Source organism: Diadema antillarum, unplaced genomic scaffold, assembly GCF_040938485.1.
Source record: "Diadema antillarum isolate AM-2024a unplaced genomic scaffold, OU_Dant_1.0 scf00000112, whole genome shotgun sequence".
Taxonomy (NCBI): Eukaryota; Metazoa; Echinodermata; class Echinoidea; order Diadematoida; family Diadematidae; genus Diadema; species Diadema antillarum.
Genome location: NW_027271001.1, coordinates 4,384,365 through 4,401,680, shown reverse-complemented (window position 1 = coordinate 4,401,680; position 17,316 = coordinate 4,384,365). Strand labels below are relative to the sequence as shown.

At 38.4% G+C, this 17,316-nt stretch overlaps 1 protein-coding gene across 1 annotated transcript; it reads left to right on the top strand.

Annotated features, from left to right (window-relative positions):
• Positions 1-23: 23 nt before the first annotated feature.
• Positions 24-7,173, top strand: LOC139719604 (nuclear receptor subfamily 2 group E member 1-like). The gene is made up of 6 exons (XM_071631013.1): positions 24-27; positions 1,441-1,697; positions 2,997-3,140; positions 5,079-5,175; positions 5,931-6,080; positions 6,926-7,173. The coding sequence occupies exons 1-6, from the start codon at positions 24-26 to the stop codon at positions 7,171-7,173; spliced, it is 900 nt and encodes a 299-aa protein (XP_071487114.1).
• Positions 7,174-17,316: the final 10,143 nt, after the last annotated feature.

The window sequence follows — 17,316 nt, the reverse complement described above, 5'->3', positions numbered from 1 at the left end:
AGCCATATATATATAGGCCTATTATGAGTAATGGATTTCTGAATTTGTAATGTCATGTCATATCATAAAGTATTGATTAGATGTGCATCTCAACAAATTCTGACAAAATCGAATCAATAATCGCCACGGCTGCAAGTGTCATAATTAGGAGTCTGGCTACTTTTTCAAAATGGATATACTACATTAAAGAATAACTGTCATGTTCCAAACGATGTATCATACATGAATAACAGTTAAGATAAAAACACATTTTTAAGTGCAGCATGAACGAAGACTATAAAGATTGGAATTGTTTGGTTTTGTCATATCAAAAACTTTAGAGAGTAACCACTATATGGATTGTTCCCACGAATTGTGCCATAATAGAGTGCCACGCAGTCTGGATTAATCGGTTTGGGGGTGAAGATGGTATTATCTTTATCATCATCGTCGTCGTCGTCGTCGTCATCATCACCATCATTATTAAATTTTAAAGTAACGCTGGAGACTGTGACAAGGGCACGGACTCGAACTCGATCTCGAACTCGAACACTTAAAATGGTGACTCGACACTTTACAGAAGAGGACAAGACCACCTATCGAGGCTTTGCTCTTAGATTTGATTTATCTTCCACGACATCTTCATTTTTGCTATTTGGATTTACTCCGCCACAGTTCATAGAGATAACTCTATGCAAACTTTGCTTGGCGGATAGCACTTGCTTGGTTTTGAACCTGAAGGCTATATACACGATATATGTTGTAAGGGGAAAAATCCCTCTTACTGTTCCCTCCGTTTTTCATTTTGCCCTCAGACTGAATCAGAAGAAACATTCAATTATAGGTTATTATACATGAAATTATTCTATGAACAGTGAAATTCTGTAGTTTTCGTTGAGTGGGTCTGATGGGGAGGTTGGTTTAGAGACAGAAAAAAAAGAGAAATTGTGAATGTGTGTTTGTGTTTGTGCGCGCACGTGTATGCATGCATGTGTGTTTGCGTGACTGTGTGCGTTAATCCAGGGACTCGGACTTGATCTTGGACGAGAAAGGGATATAGACTCAACGGGTAATGACACAATAAAATTATAATGATAAATCACCAAAGAAGATTGTAATAACTGCAATAAAAACACCCATATCAACTGGCGGAAAACTAACCCTTGAAGCAGTGAACTTTCACCACTAGGGAAATTGATATCAATGTGTGTTACATGAATAGTTTAATTGATATTACATTTAGGGTTGATTTCGATTCTTACTATTTTATTGTCGGATTTTATGACGTGATGGTCTGATTTTATGGTTGATGTGCTCGTTACATTTGTGGTTGAAAGCCTTTGTAGTTTTGATTGAGAACTATTTCATTACAGTTGACAATTGTTGCCTATAAGGTTGTTATCATATTGAAGGGTGCTACAGTAATAAAAATATTGCCCCCTCTTTTCATCTACTTTGCAGCCGTACAACACGAGCGTGGTCCGCGCAATTCGACAATCAAAAAACAGATGGCGCTGTACCTCAAGGAATCGGCGGCCGCGGCGGCCGCTGCGGCGGCCGGAGACCTTCCACCGCCGATCCTCCCCGGTGGCTACCTCTCCGGACCCGCACTCTTCCATCCTCTGCTCAGCATGGAGCCCTACCCCAGCATCATCGTCAACTCGGGGGATTACTTCCCTCTTCCCCCACCAGCCTTGCCATGCTACCCGACGCCAAAGGTGAGGGCGCAATTCCCATAATAATAACAGTAATATCACATGGTTCTTAAGGAAAATGAAACCCAAATACAGTTTATACAAACATGTGGATTGAGTGTATGTAACAGTATTATAAACGCATCATTGAAAGTTTAAGGAAAACCAGACAAGCCATTCAAAGTCGTTGCTAACTGATAAGACTAAGAGACTTTGTGACGTCACATAAAAAATAAAGAACGATAGAAAGAAAAATATTAAGACAATTAAACGAAAGATTTTTTTTAAATGCAAAAGACACTTTCCCTCGACTTGTTAGCTGACATTATGCAGAAGGTATTATTCCCCCTTTGTGAAAGAGTTCAAGTAATCTTTCATTATATACAGTGTTATACTAGAAAAGTGAATATAATGAAGAATTTTCGTTATATTTTCTGTATGTCGTTCTTCACACGTGACGTCACAAACTATATAAAATGTATAGTCTTCTCATGCAGCTGCAAGGGCTGCACCACGCTTATAGATTTCATTATTGGTGAACGGATTGTTCAAAACTGCTGAAATTAATTTATCAAATCTACATGCATGCCTGGGTTTCATTCTCCTTGAAAACGTGCCATAAGTTATGTATTATGAGACTTGTTGTTCACAAGTTACAGAATAAATCCAATCCAATCTCGTTGAATTTCATTCCATTTTGATTCATGCTGATAAGACGTTACAGAAAGCAACTTTATCCATCTGTTCAGACATCTTTTTTGCAATGATCTTGCCTTGCTGAAAGTATAGAGAGATCCATCAACAGCTATATCGGAGAATGTGGATTCCGAAAAGCTGCATGCTATGAAGTAAAATTTGTATGTAACCATTCCATGCCCTAATAATAATCCCACAGTGAAACAAAGGTTTCCACTGTCAATTTAGATTCATTCTTTTTTTTATCATTCCAAGTAAGATTAACGATAGGATTACATGCAGCTACACGATTACAACGTCGTCACTGCTTGAAACAAAAGGGTCTCGTTTTGGGCACCTTTACCTAAATTCAGATTCCGAAAGTAGTGTTTGAAACGCAGTGAAGTCAGTAGACAAGACAATAGAAGAGGCAACATGGGCAGTACATGTAGTTTTAATCTCATCCATTCTGTTTAATTCAATTCAATTCAATTCAATTCAATTCAATACATTTATTGTCGTTCTTCTTTTTTTCCAACAAAACATAACATAGAATAGATAAGGGACTACATCATAAGCAAAAAACAAAACAGAACAAAACAAAAACAAAACAAAACCCAACTTTTTGATGCCATCTCCTCCCGCCAGTACCCGCACGAACCCATCCCTCCGATACCTCCATCCTACGGCTCCGTGGAGGCCGTCTGCGAGACGGCGGCTCGGTTGCTCTTCATGAGTATCAAGTGGGTGAAAAACGTTCCCGCCTTCGTTAGTCTCCCGTACTCGGATCAGGTAAGTCTGTGAAGCGATTTCAGACGACCTTAAAGGACAAGTTCACCTTCATACACATGTGGATTGAGTGAATGCAGCAATAAGTAGAACACAGGAATTTCTAAAGTTTCTGCGCAGTCACTGTTGGATGAGAAGATTACTACAGTGTACGGTATGTTCGAGGTGTAGAACAATATAAGGAAAATATAGAGAGAATTTCACAAAATTTCATCTTTGGGGAAAAGAAAAGTACACATTCCCTGGATTTGTCACTGACATGTGATAAGGGGAACATTATTTTCTTGATTCACATGTACACATGAAGGTGAACTTGTCCTTTAAGATTAACTAACAGGATCGATCAAAGTTTTCAGAGGTGTAGAACCGTGTAGATAAAGCCTATTATACACACGCGTTACCTCGTGGTTTCAGACTCCCCCTGAATCATCAACACTAATTGACGCATAATTTGCTTCAAAAGTGAATGCATGAGGAGAATGCACAGACAATCATTTTTGACCTAGTGGATACATTTTACAACATCTGCAGAATGGGTTAAGTTCTCGTACATTATACATTTACCTTTACTGTTTGGCGCATTGTGTTCAAACTTAACACCAAACATTGTTCCGTGTTCCTATTCCATTGGAAAAGTCCTCTTCACAACTAAACCAGTGTTGGGGGAATGGTTTAGAGAATGCAAGATGGCGACTTAGGCTATAGGTATTATTAACGCACAATAGATCAGCGTCTTCATAATTACCTCTCCGTTGTTGATGATAGTAAAGTCCACATTCAATCTACTGCTAACATCTGGCGTATAAAGAGAATAATTTCAAAGTCAGTTTTTGTGATGTTATCCATCTTAACAGCGTGCTACATTGGCAGTCTCGAAAGGACATTAACTTTTATGCTGCCATGAAAAAAAAAATGGTCTTTTTATTGAACAGGACACAATGTTTGATGATCAGAAAGTAACATTAATCTTGAGATCCGTCGTTGTATCCCGAAGTGACAAAGAGCTACCTCAGACACGGAATTGGCTGATGAATACAGGAATAAGCCGTAGAAGGATCTCCTTTATTGTCAATTTCCCCAATCAGAAGCACTTTGATTCAAGAACAACTCACACTCGTCATGCAGCCTTGACACGTGGCATCTTTATGATGTGTGTAGTTTCATCACGAATTTAGCAGTCTACCAGACTTCAACGGACTATCAAACAACAACAACGGCTATAAAAAAAAGATACGAGGTGATACTTTATTCCACGAAAAAAAAATCCTCAGAAGTGCTCACAGTTCATCTTCCACCACTTGAAATTTTCTTGAAATACAACGAAAGAGTCCATACCAGGAAACTTGTCTGGATAACTCGTTTTGCCAGGAAATTGAGTTGTTTTGGAGTATTTAAAATCAGAGGTGTAAGATAATTTCGATAGTACTTAGTACACGACTTTCATTCCTGAAGCTCCCTCCCCATTCAGTAGTATAGAGGTAGGTAGAACGTTATGTGATGATCGATCGTGCTCTAGCAATTATTGTAATTTCTATCGAGATGCAAGCGATTCACTCAAGCGCGGAAGATCGGTTTATACTGATCTGGCCCGATTTGTCGATCATAAATAATCGATTATCTATAAAAACTTAGAATACGTAGCAAACACGGTCGTGTATGGTCTGAGATTGTAGTACACATCCGGCGAACATTTAAGGTAATATTTGCTTTTTAGTCGATACCCAACTAAAATCATGTTATGGTTTATACCGTGTAATTTCACACATTTTCTATTCACATGACTGTGTACATTTTATCATTTAGGGCAACAATCGACAGTTTTGCTGTGGCAGACATATGAGAACTATGTTTTCACTTTAAAGTGAAACATGCGTTGGTATATGAAAAACCTGTATTATTCGATGAAAATGACTGTGGAATTTTGTCTTTCCTTGTACTCAGCTGACGTTACTAGAAGAAGGATGGAGGGAGCTGTTTATCCTTGGCGCCTCTCAATGGCAGATGTCTGTGGACGGCCAGGCCTTGATGACGTCAGCAGGTGAGAATACACGGCACATCAACTATTCACTTAACTCTCGTATACTTCTATTGTGTAAATATGATGTACATTTCGTAAATAGTACATGATCTTGAATGCACTATACCATGTCATATAATGAAGAGATTAGTCGCAACAGGGGCTATGCGCCTTTTTAAAATATCACAGCCAGACAGCGCAAAATGAAACATCTTCAATATTACCTCACCTGTTGCACAACTAGGATTGTTCTTGAAGTTATGATGAGAAAGTCCAATATTTTCATTGCTTTGAGCAGGCTTAATCATAAATACCTCAAAGTGACAAAAATGGATTTAACTTGCAACCGAACTCTTCATAATACACGACAAATGAATAATTGCCCCCAAATGACTGGGCAGTTTATACTAATTAACAATATGTGTTAGTAATAACATAAGCTAGGGGAATTCCATTGCATTGAATGAAAAAAAAAACACTTTAAATAGTACACGACCTTGAAATATATAATACAAAGACATCAATGAATGTATTGTAGTACCAATTCGACCAACCACAAATCTTGTCATAAATACTCCACTAATCATAACATGACTTAACATCTACCTTAGATGGTTTCAAGCAAATCGTCAAAGTAACCCCTACAACCCGTTTAGGAATCACATGCTTTCTAAAAGAGTGTGTATTTGATATTGTCAATATTACACCAGTTAATATTTTAGAATGACAAAACGATGTTTTCACGCATACATGCATGTTCTCCCTTCCCTCGCAAGGTATGAAACCCGACACCACACCGGCCGAGAAGTTGGCGGCCATTTCCAGCGAGCTTCGCGTTCTGCAGGAACTCGTCAGCAAGTTTCAGCAGCTGAACGTGGACGCCACGGAGTACGCGTGTCTCAAGGGTATCGTCATATTCAAGACAGGTAGGTTCCTGACGGAAACAAAGGGTCTAAGTGATGCTTCTATAAGACATTATGCAGTGACTGCGGTGATTTCCAGTAATCTACAATGATTGCGGCTATTTGCCATAGCTGCACTGCTCGAAATGTTTGCCGTTCTTTCGGTGATGCGTATAGCTCCTATCATTGATTAAAAGTCGGCGCAGTTTCATTTTACGCTCTTCGCAGCTAATTGCCACTTTCAGTAATCGCATTTATCAAAACGGCAGCAATTAAACCAATAAACACCAGTGCTACCGCATAGGTTTTATGTTGTGTGTTGATAACTGCATTTGAAAATACAGTGTTTGCAATCGCCTTCAGTGTGATCATGGAGATCGAGGCGTATAAAACTATTGGTACTGCTGTTTCGATACTGGAAAGCGCTTGAATAACCCCAATTTTTTTCAATATTAAATACCGTGCACATATACTTGCATTCTCGTGTGTTATGTTCCTTTATGTTCAAGTTAATCTGTTAATCGGTGTAGAAGTTTTATTCAGCGAATGATCAAATTGCTACATCGTCTTATGTTATGTTCCCAAAGGCCAAATATGCAAGTTTATCACAAAGACGGACCATCTGATATGGTCAAAAGTCCTAAAGCGGTCTTCTGTCCTTTCGCCGGTTGAAATATATCTGTTTGTTTGTTTGTTTGCTTGTTGTTTAACGAAGACGCTTCCCGTCTCATGATAAAAACATTAGGCCCGTTTGTGACTGAAAGAAAATAAAAAGTTAAGAGGAATTTTTGAGGACTGGAGGAGGACTTTTGCCATATATCTCCTTATCTAATCACATGATTAATTTGTGTTTGTTGTCTTTCCTCCAGACATTAGTGGCATTAAAGAAACCTCGTCGGTAATGGCGCTACAGGACCAGTCCCAGCTGGCGCTCAGCAAGTACATCAGCGTGCGACACCCGTCCCAGCCCTACCGCTTCGGCAAGCTCCTGCTTCTGCTGCCCAGCGTGCGCGCCGTCAGACCCACCACCTTGGAGCAGATTTTCTTCCGCAAGGCCGTCGGATCGACGCCCTTTCACACTCTCCTCACAGACCTCTACAAGAACGAGAACTTTTGAAAGCGACGGATGAGGTCAAAATTGGCGTGGGTCTCATCTCAGTTTGGCACCATCTGATTATTTCGACTCCTGCTGTGACCATGACAACGCTTGTCCTGTTTGTACTGTTTATTTTGTGATGTCACTTCCGGGTGTCACCTCCTTCTTGACTTACGTCGAGGTGAGCGCTATCGATTTGAATCCACCGTCGTATCGAGAAAACTTCTTCATCGGTGGTGAATGTGTTCAACCGTTCTTGGATGCGATATCACATTGGAAGGACACTCAGAATGATATTGCATCATTATTTTTGATCCATTCATGCTGCAAAATCAACGAGTTTTCCCGTAATGATATTTCGGATGCCACAGACAGCTTAGCTGTACATTATAGATGTATCTTGTGCCTTCCCAGAATAAAAAGTGCCCAGATTATGATAACACCACAGTTTGTAAGGTGAAATAAGATTTCACAATGGTATCACTGTCTTCGAATCAACTTTCAGTATCTGCCCAAGAGGCACGTCTTTTGTAAAGTTAATATACTTCTTCAGATAGCCTACTCCCGAGAGTAAGTGAAGGTTACTGTTCAGTGCGAAATCGCTGCTCAGCCTTCAGGTTGATTTAAAGCGCCTTGTTGATTAACCAATGTAATGGGACATAAGTTGATTGTACTATGTTTTGTGAGCCACTATCATGTTTTTACCTGCATTCCTCAAATAAGGTTGCTAAGATTTGGTTTTCACGTCAATTTAAAGCAAACCGTCTAGAAAACACATAACTAATGAGACATCATTGCAAATCATCATTCCTGATGAGACCACTGATAATATTTAATATCTAAGCTTCAAAGGAAATCCCCTTTTAAAATCCTCTTTTGCAAATCGTCGTAAGAAATTTAGAACGGTAGAGGGCTCACTTCAGCAAGCATGACAACACTCGTGTGTTAGACGCACTTATAAATGTCGGAGTCAATTTATGAAGTGACAATTTGGTACACGTACCAATATAAGGCAAACGTCTTCTCGAGGGCGATAGGAAGACGAAAGCTTTCTTTAAAAATAAGAAGTACCTGTACCGAGTCTACTTTAGTTCCTTATTGCTATAAGGTTTAGGATATCTAATGTCACACATGTTTGTCTGATGCTAAAAATCGTCTTAACTTGGTAGAAATTTTGATGATTTTTATTTTTTGGAAGAGGAGGACTATTTTTTAAACCCATCGCGGATTAAACTTGGCGCCAGATGAGGCATTAAGAACAGCATTGCAATCACCAGATATCCTGCACCCACCTAATGACTTCAAGAAAATATGTGATTCCTTGAAAGTCAACCAGAATACTGAGGCTGAAATTGCGTGTCGCTGCATCCGCATGAATGATGTATCTTGCGTGTCTGTGGCTTGTGGCAGCGGGAGAAAGAAAAAAGAAAGTCGATTAAAAAAGACTCAAACTGATTACTCACCATCCACTTTAATCGCGCTGCTTTTCGTCCTTTTACACGACACGGGAGCTTGATGTCTTCGCACAATGATAATAATTATGTCTTTGAATTCGCATCTTTCTGGTTCTCAGGTAACAATGTAATTTATACACTTTGATAATATAAAATGATGTTATCAATTCGCACTGTTTTGTCTTTAGATAATGAAATGTTCCAGGAAAATCTGACTGCTATGTCATTCCATGAACCATGTACAACTTGATATCTCGATAATATTATGCTTTGCTGTGGAGCATTTCATTTTTCATAGAAGATTGTATAATAATCATAAATGACGATGTAGTTGTTTCTACGAAAAGGTGAGCCATATAAAACTATACACCGGGCTTGTAATCGATAGTAAGCGTACTGTTGAATCTCTTTAGTAGCCTGCACTCACAGGGGCGGAGTTACACTGTATGACGGGCAGACAAAAAAATAATGTTTCTACAGAACTATGATATGAATCATTCTAAGAAATAAGTTTTCTTTTCAGCCCCGCATGCAGACCTGAATTGAATGGCGGAAATAATTCTAGGTCTTTAGTCACAGACTCCTTGTTTTGTTAATAATAATTCAAAAATCTAATCACAGATCTTCGAGAGGATAGAAACTGTTACTTGTCAAGTGCATTGTTAGGGCGAAACCAACAAGGGAGCTTTATATGCCTGGACTTGTTATCAATAACCAACGAACCTTGGACGCCGCAATTTAGCACTAAACATAGTGCGGACATGCCGAGTGCGCGCACCCGCTCGTAAGGTGTTAATACAGCATGGTTTTCTGTGGAAGTGAAAAGGCAGGCACGTGAGCGAAAGTAGTACGGAGGTCTACATTGTCAAGTGCACTTCGGAGCGACTGGAAAGTCGAAAGTGTCAGTTTAGGGCGAGATGACTCAGGTGTATGTTCGAGAACCCAGGCCGTATATCGAAAGTAACTGTGGTCGAGATGCATCGCCCAATTCAACATCAATTCGAAACATCGGTGACAATGAACGCTTTCGAAATCTATTTGGGCAAAAGAGCGTTAAAGTAGTGAGTTGATTGAAATCAACTAATCATAGGCCCGAATAATGCTATCGTTTGGTGTTAAATTGTACAAACATTAGAACAAAAGAGAATTAATCCCATGGGGTAGTGAGTTAAATAGTGTGAGTCTTTTAAAAAACAGTATATGGGCCTAAGTTGAAATAATACACACCTTGTCAGTGAACAAAATGACGAAATCTTATCCAATTCTGACATAATACAAAAATGTCATCTTGAATCAGACACTGTATCGTAATGGAGACACATGCAAAACTTCTCAAAACAAAATCATCCAAATTCTACTGCCACAACTCATCGCCAAACAACACTCGATCTAGGAAGAAATATGTTTAAAGGAGCTTGGAATACTTTAAGCAAATCTTTTCAGAATTTCAATGAATTTTGACAACGACGAGACCCTTCCCTAAGTGAATTAACCTTGGCATTGTAACCTTGACTTAAAGGGGCATTCCAGACGATTTTCATAATTCCATAACATGTCTCTTCACATGCGCAATTAGAAATTTAGCAGTGTATGGTGAACTTTAAGTGACTGTAATACATAATTATGGACAAGAGAAGACTCTATAATCCTTGCTGTGCTATAGGAGGCAGTTTGCACGGGGGGGGGGGGGGGGGGGGGGGGGGGGGGGGGGGGGGGGGGGGTCTCGCAGTTTGTCCTCTAAAATCTTCAATCTCTCTTTACACGAGATTCCCGGACCGGTACGCGATCTGTCTTCGTGAGCGCCGAGAAAAATCCCACGTCTGCTGCCATCTATAGTTGGGATTATAATTATGTGGAAATTGGACAGCTCAAACTGCAAAAATGAGGTTTACGCCCTCTACGTGCAGACTTTTTGCCTCACAAACACAGATAGAGTTCTATGAGCACAAAACGTACTTTGGCGTTACAATGCTATAACAATAACGAGCTTTTGATCTTCGACTCGGACGCGAAGACGACGCTAATTAGGCAAAAAAGGGTGTCCTGCGACAAGCGCGAGACAGCTGTTTCCATTGTCCAACCCAGGAGGCTGCGTCGTCTTAGCGTTCGCGTCGCAGATCTACGTACAAGTTCGATAATAATCATGACGAGCTGATTCTCAGTGAGCTCTAAAACAAGAAGAGCCCTCTAGCGACATGTACCAAATAGGCGCTAGTTGGGTTTCGTGACAATCTTGGATTGAAGCCGTATAACTGTGATTCACCTTTAATAGGGCTAATAGCTTAATCACTCGTCATTCAAACGAAAGGAGATACTGCATAAATGATGCGAAATGTAGAAAATGATTGTGTCTAACATGTGTTAATGTGCCTGAAAGTTTGATAGAACTAAAACAATAATCAGTTGTGCCTTTAACGCTAAACTCTTCAGGTTCTATTTTCTGTCAAATATATAATTTTATCATCTGAACGTATTTCTTGAGAATAGATCACTCTTCTTGAGAAGAAAAGTAGACTCTTTCAGATGGAAAAGTGAAATGGTATGGTATTAGATGGATTGTGGCCTGATTTGTGTGCCTTGGAACCAAGCTTCCGTTTTTAAATCCTGTTTGTGTAACAAATGCAATATGTATATAAGAGTTGTCAGTGTTTTGTATTGTCCGACAAAGCAATATCGAGTTTGGTTTTACAGAAAAAAAAAAACATTGAAAAATGTCAACAAAAGAAGAACTATGTTTGTATGTATATTGCTCGCTTCCAATTTTGGACTGGGATTTTCTAAAAATCTGCAAAAATTTTGTAAATACCGCTGTAAATTTTACTATTTTTGTGGTTTCATCTGAGAAGTGCGCTTGATTTTGTGGATTGAAATGTGATGTTACGACTCAAAACATCGTAGATACGATGTTTTGGCGAGTTCTATGTTGTTGTTGCACAATAAATTTGAATGAAAAAAAATCTAAACATCTTGATTTCATTGGTGCATTTATGTTTATCAACTACGTATGATATGTCTGCATTTCAAGCATCATGTTTAAGGTCCTGTATACCTTTGGGAGCAGTGGTTCAAAAAAATTTCAAGATATTACTTTTGATGCACATGTGTAGGTCAGTTGTATCACAAAACAACCTACCGCATAAGATTTTTGCAATAAAGTCTTACATATAAGGAGATATCACTATTTTTTTTTTTCATTAAACCATAACTGCAGACGGTTCAGTTTGAAAATATTTTTATTATAACTTTTGTTCACATTTTGTCTGTTTAACGTGCTTTTAGGCAATAAAGCCTAAAATATAAGGAGATATCACTATTTTTCTCATTAAACCATAACTGTAGACGGTTTAGTCTGGAAACATTTTTATTATAACTACTGTTCACATTTTGTCTATTTAGCAATGCTTAACATCTATTATACTGGTTCAATTTTTTACATTGGTTGTTTCTATCCCTAACTCACATTTTAGAACTATTTTGAAGCACTAATGCTGGGTTTTTGTTTCATCTGCAAATGGTAAATTATGCCTTTAAGATGGAGAGAGAGAGAGAGAGAGAGAGAGAGAGAGAGAGAGAGAGGGAAGGGGGGGGGGGGAGAACAAGGTTTTGAAATCATTGCGTAGTTTGAAACCGTGGGTGTGTCCGTGTGTACGCGTCTGTGTGTTTATCCGGGAATGAGTGCACATACAGGTTTATGCAGCTTTTGAATGAGAGGAATTCTCACTTTTAGGGGACACCATTGCGAACGCTACAAAAAGTGCCCAGTGAAATGAAGCTTCATACGTGCACACACACACACACACACACACATGCACACTCGATATTGCCTTCAACCTTGATGAAGCACCTTGATACCAGTTACCAATTTACCGTATATGATAAAAACAAAAACAAACATAGTTATCAAAGGGATGGCACAGTATTGGTAGAGATGATAATTGGGCTTTTAACTTTTTGCGAGATACCAAGAAAACACTTATGAAATAGTACAGAGCATACCATTCTAGGAGGAATTCAAATTTTATTTGATAAAAATCAGGTTTGGAATGACTTAAACATCCAAAAACAGAGTAAAACAAAGCAATCGTAAAAGTGTAGGTCCCACACTTCATCAAAATCGCTCTGTTTTGGATACCTCAGCCATTTCAAAACCAATTCTTATTAAATAAGCGTTGAATTCCTCATGGAATTACATGCTCTTTCATATTTCATAAGAGGTCTCTCATTATCTCACCAAAAAATTCTAGAAACCTGAAATTAGGTCTCAACCAAAACTATACCATCCCTTTAATACACATCATGTACCAACAATGGTTATAACCATACATAATCAAATGAAAAACACTTAGGCCCTTGTTCCAAAAATATCCTTTTCCCATTTCATCAAATGTAACACTAACTTTTTTCTTTTAAAGCAATTTCTTTATCTTCATACGGATATCCTATTATCTTCTCATGATAACTTCTTCAAAGGTACGAATGAAACACACACACATGCACACACACACACACACACACAACAACGCCCAAAACACGGATGCCATTCAATCCACAATCACTCACCTCTACATTCACCTTTGAATAGTTCTGTTATCCCACTCCACTTGCAGTCCATTGAAATCATGTAAATCATTTACGAAGAAGATGAAAGTCCACTGATTATGCCTAAATTACCTCAGCAAGATTACTTTAAATACACAAACACCACATGCACACTGAACACGTGACAAGAAACCAAAACGGATCACAGCTGCTCAATGTTTGTGTATGTCGTTTTTATTCTTTTGTATCGTATAATGTATGATGTATGATAACCAAGACTCTTTTATATATATAGATATTTACAAAGGGTGATTAAAACACACCAGTGTAATATCAAGTAGGAGTAAAAAGAGTAAAAAGACAAAAAAAAAAAAACCCAACAAAAAACGATACAATTACAAATTCATACTGTGCCAGGTAATATGGTCACAACGTATAGGAAGCTGAAATGTAAAGTTGTGTAGTGTGGCATCTGGGAACTGCAGCAACAAGGGAAAAACTAATTTCATCACAGACGGATTACTTTTTGGATGAACATTCCAGCTGAAATGTGACATTTATACATTAAAAATACACCTGTATCACATTTATCATTCAACTGTCTGGTACGGTGGCCTAATTTTTGGTATGAAAGAAAGAAAAGACATGAAATTCTCTAAAATCAGAATAAAATGATGTCCACATTGCAATGAATGCACATTGTTCTCACTATGTTGATAGTCTGTGTGGAAAAAAAAAAGAGGAAAAGGATGATTTACAAAGTACAGTATAAACACACCTTGCTCAAAATGTTTCGTGTCTTCACACACTCATGAATACTCATGTAAATAATGAAATGAATATTCATCACTGAAAATTCAGTTCAATGAATGGCTTGATTGCCTGAATTTGAAACAGAGCTGCAGCTTGTGTGAATAGACCATTACGCCCCTAATTTCATAGACAGAGTGGGGAAGAAGGTGTACATATGTCCCTTGTAACATTGTAAAATCATATGTGAAACAAACAGCATAAATGTGTATGGACACATTTCTTTATTGAAATGTCTCAGAAACAAATATCAGTAGTGTGGTTTTCCATTTTCAGAGTATGATAAATTAGAATGAGAATTAGAATACTGATTGAAAATGAATATTCAAGTCCTGCTGCATCTGTCCAGGTGAGATCAAAAAGAAATATAGCAAAATAAATGTCATGATTAAAACACATGATGTCAGCTTTGGTACGATTGTAGTAACAATCAAATGAGACATGATCACTAATAAGAGATTTTTCCATCAAATCTTGAACTGAAATTAAGCTATCATTTAGTGCAGAGACTCAGAACTGCAGGTTTGAAAACTGAGGACATAGAAGGGGTAAGCTAGAAATGGAATTCCACATTTGTGAAATTCTACAGATACATGGAATTCACAAGAGTAAAGGGCACTGCACTTTTAAAACGCATGAAATGGCAGACTTCTTTTCTTCTAAAAGTGGGGAGAAAATATCCCTCTCCAAAGGAAAAAAACATTGACAATTACAACAGATTTCTTGACCACAGTGTTAAGACATTAAGTTCGAGTAAAGTTAGCAGTTAACTATATTTTCTCCTAGTTATTCAGAAATGAGGAATCTCCTAAACCTTGTAAGCAAAAAAAAAATATACAAAAAGAGTAATTGTATATCTGACAATGGAAACATGCGGACAAACAAGGCTGCCGTGTGTGTGACAAAGGTTCGAAGGAGCATTGGACAACCTTTAAAACTGTCAAAAGAACACTTTGAGGCAGAAGTAGGCATGCATAGGAAGTAAAAAAGAACAAAAACAAAAACAAAAAACCCCAAACAAACAAACTTGTGAGAAAGAAAAGTCTATGATTTTGGTCGCTGTCATTAGAAACTTGTACTTTAGCATCCATTGCCATAATCTAAATCACCGACAACTGGGTACTAGGCAACACAGGGGGGTGTATTTGCCTCTTTCAACAGACAAAGTAGACAAAGTCATTAACTGTAATAAGCAATGACAATATGCTTTGGTAAGGTCTCTCAAATTGGCATCGCAACATGGTTTCAATATAACTGGGTTATTCAAGGTTACGAAATAATCAGCGCATCACGCTCTTTTCACTTTCAAAATGGAAGACATCTGCTGGTGTCAAGGCAGGTTCAAACATGTCTCTTCTCTATATGTGTATTTGTGTATATACACGTAAGAGCGAGGTAGCTTATTCTAAAGTATCTCATTTTGCCAATGTCATATGGCACCCAAGAAAAAAAAAATGATCACATCATATCACAATCAGGGGATAGTTTACACAACTGAGGGCTTCTTCTCTGTAAAAAAGAAAAAAAAAAAAGGTAGATGTGGCAAAATTGGGTGGTGGGCAGTTTAGCACTGACAAAAATATGCAATGTACCTATCCTACATATCAAAAATCTTTGTCAAAATCACTTGTTCAAGCAAATTTGATTCATGACCTGTCTCAAGGACTATCTTAAAAATTGTTATACTTTGGAAGATACTTTGGAAGATAGGCTCTCTCATTTTACTCATACTAGACTAGCCATCCCTTTGCCCCTCCATACGCATCCCTTTGACAGCCTTTGGCTATGGTTCGTGGCATTAGCATGCTATGGTGAAAGAGTGAAGTCCGGCCTGCCTCCAGCCAATGAAAGTGTGGTTTCCTATTCTCAACCCTTCCCATTCCGCTTGCTGCAATTGTGAGTAGACACATCACAACAGTCACCAAAACTGCAGAAAAAAACTTCACACCAAATACTATGAATCTTGAGTCTGTTTAATGTAATGAAAAAGCCTAAGTGTATCTTCGAAGCTAAAAAAAAAAGGGAAGGAAAAAGAAACTGCACCAATCACAATATTTCCTTCAGGTGCAAGTGTGGTTCGCCTATGGGCAACACAGTGATATTACTCTATCATATCAAATAATGCAATGATAGTGCAATCCAATTCTGACAATCATGTGGATATACCTCTCATTTCTACTGACATGTGGTCAGAGTGAGACCTGCAGAGGAAAGAGTTGAAGTTTCCAAACAAATGCAAGTTGTTAGGTTCAGACACAATGTAATGTCACTTACACTGTTTTCCCCATCTAGGTATTGGAAACATAAACGCAAGCCCTACAGAGTTGGTTGCACAAACGTCAGACAGCCTTGCTGATGTTCTTTGGGGTTTCTTTCTAAGGTGAAATACTGACAAAGAAGGGGTGAGTTGCACTGAATATTTTGATCTGTTCCTCTGACAGCAAGGCACATATTTTGTACGGATGAAATCTGATGCAGCATCGGAAGGCTTCCAAAAAGAAGGCCGTTGCATTTGCTGCCACTCCTCCTGTTGGATGCAATTGGCTCAAGACGAGCCGAACATAAAATAACTTTGCGGCTGCGCTCTCCGACCTGCGTGACAAAAATTGACAAAACAACCTGGGTACAAGATGCCTACTAGTGCCAATGAGTTGAGAGTACTAACTTCTACAAGTAAAGTGTTCTGTAAAGGGAATGAAAACCGCTCGAGTGTCCTTCATCCATCAAGAAAAGATCTCTGTCACCAGAGCGAGAGATAAAATTTACCAGAAGAGAGAGAAATAAAACTTAACCCTATGAGGTTTCAAGTACTTCTTGTTAACAAGGTAACTGGGAATATTTTTCGAGAGCTACCTTGTGATCTCAACATTGTCGCATGGCAAAATATCACGAAAACCCTTCAAAACAATGGTAACAAAACCATTCTGGAATAAAGTGTTGCTCTCATAGCGATATATTCATTTATAGTTTCTTTCAAATAGCGAGTTCGTGATGGAGTAGAAAGAGAGAAAGAAAGGGAAAGGGAGCGAGTTGAAGACCCATCTAAACTGATTTCGCTATTAACTCTCGAGACATTGATTCACAACTGCACAGTAAACAGACAACGCTATGGTTACAAACTTCTTGTTAAGTGGCCGAAAGCTATATCATGAAATTGCTTCTCACGGTGTGGCCATGACAGAGACAGATAGACATCTGGAGAGAAAGATGGATAGATAGATGGATAGCTAGAGAGATAAATGGATAGATAGACAGACAGAGATATAGATGGATAGATAGACAGACAGATAGATAGATTGATAGATAGATAGATAGATAGATAGATAGATAGATAAATAGATAGATACATACCTGCCAACCC

Coding starts and splice junctions, on each gene's coding strand:
- LOC139719604 (XM_071631013.1), top strand. Junction 3,141..5,078: donor GTCTCCCGTACTCGGATCAG/GTAAGTCTGTGA, acceptor CCTTGTACTCAG/CTGACGTTACTAGAAGAAGG. Junction 6,081..6,925: donor TATCGTCATATTCAAGACAG/GTAGGTTCCTGA, acceptor TCTTTCCTCCAG/ACATTAGTGGCATTAAAGAA.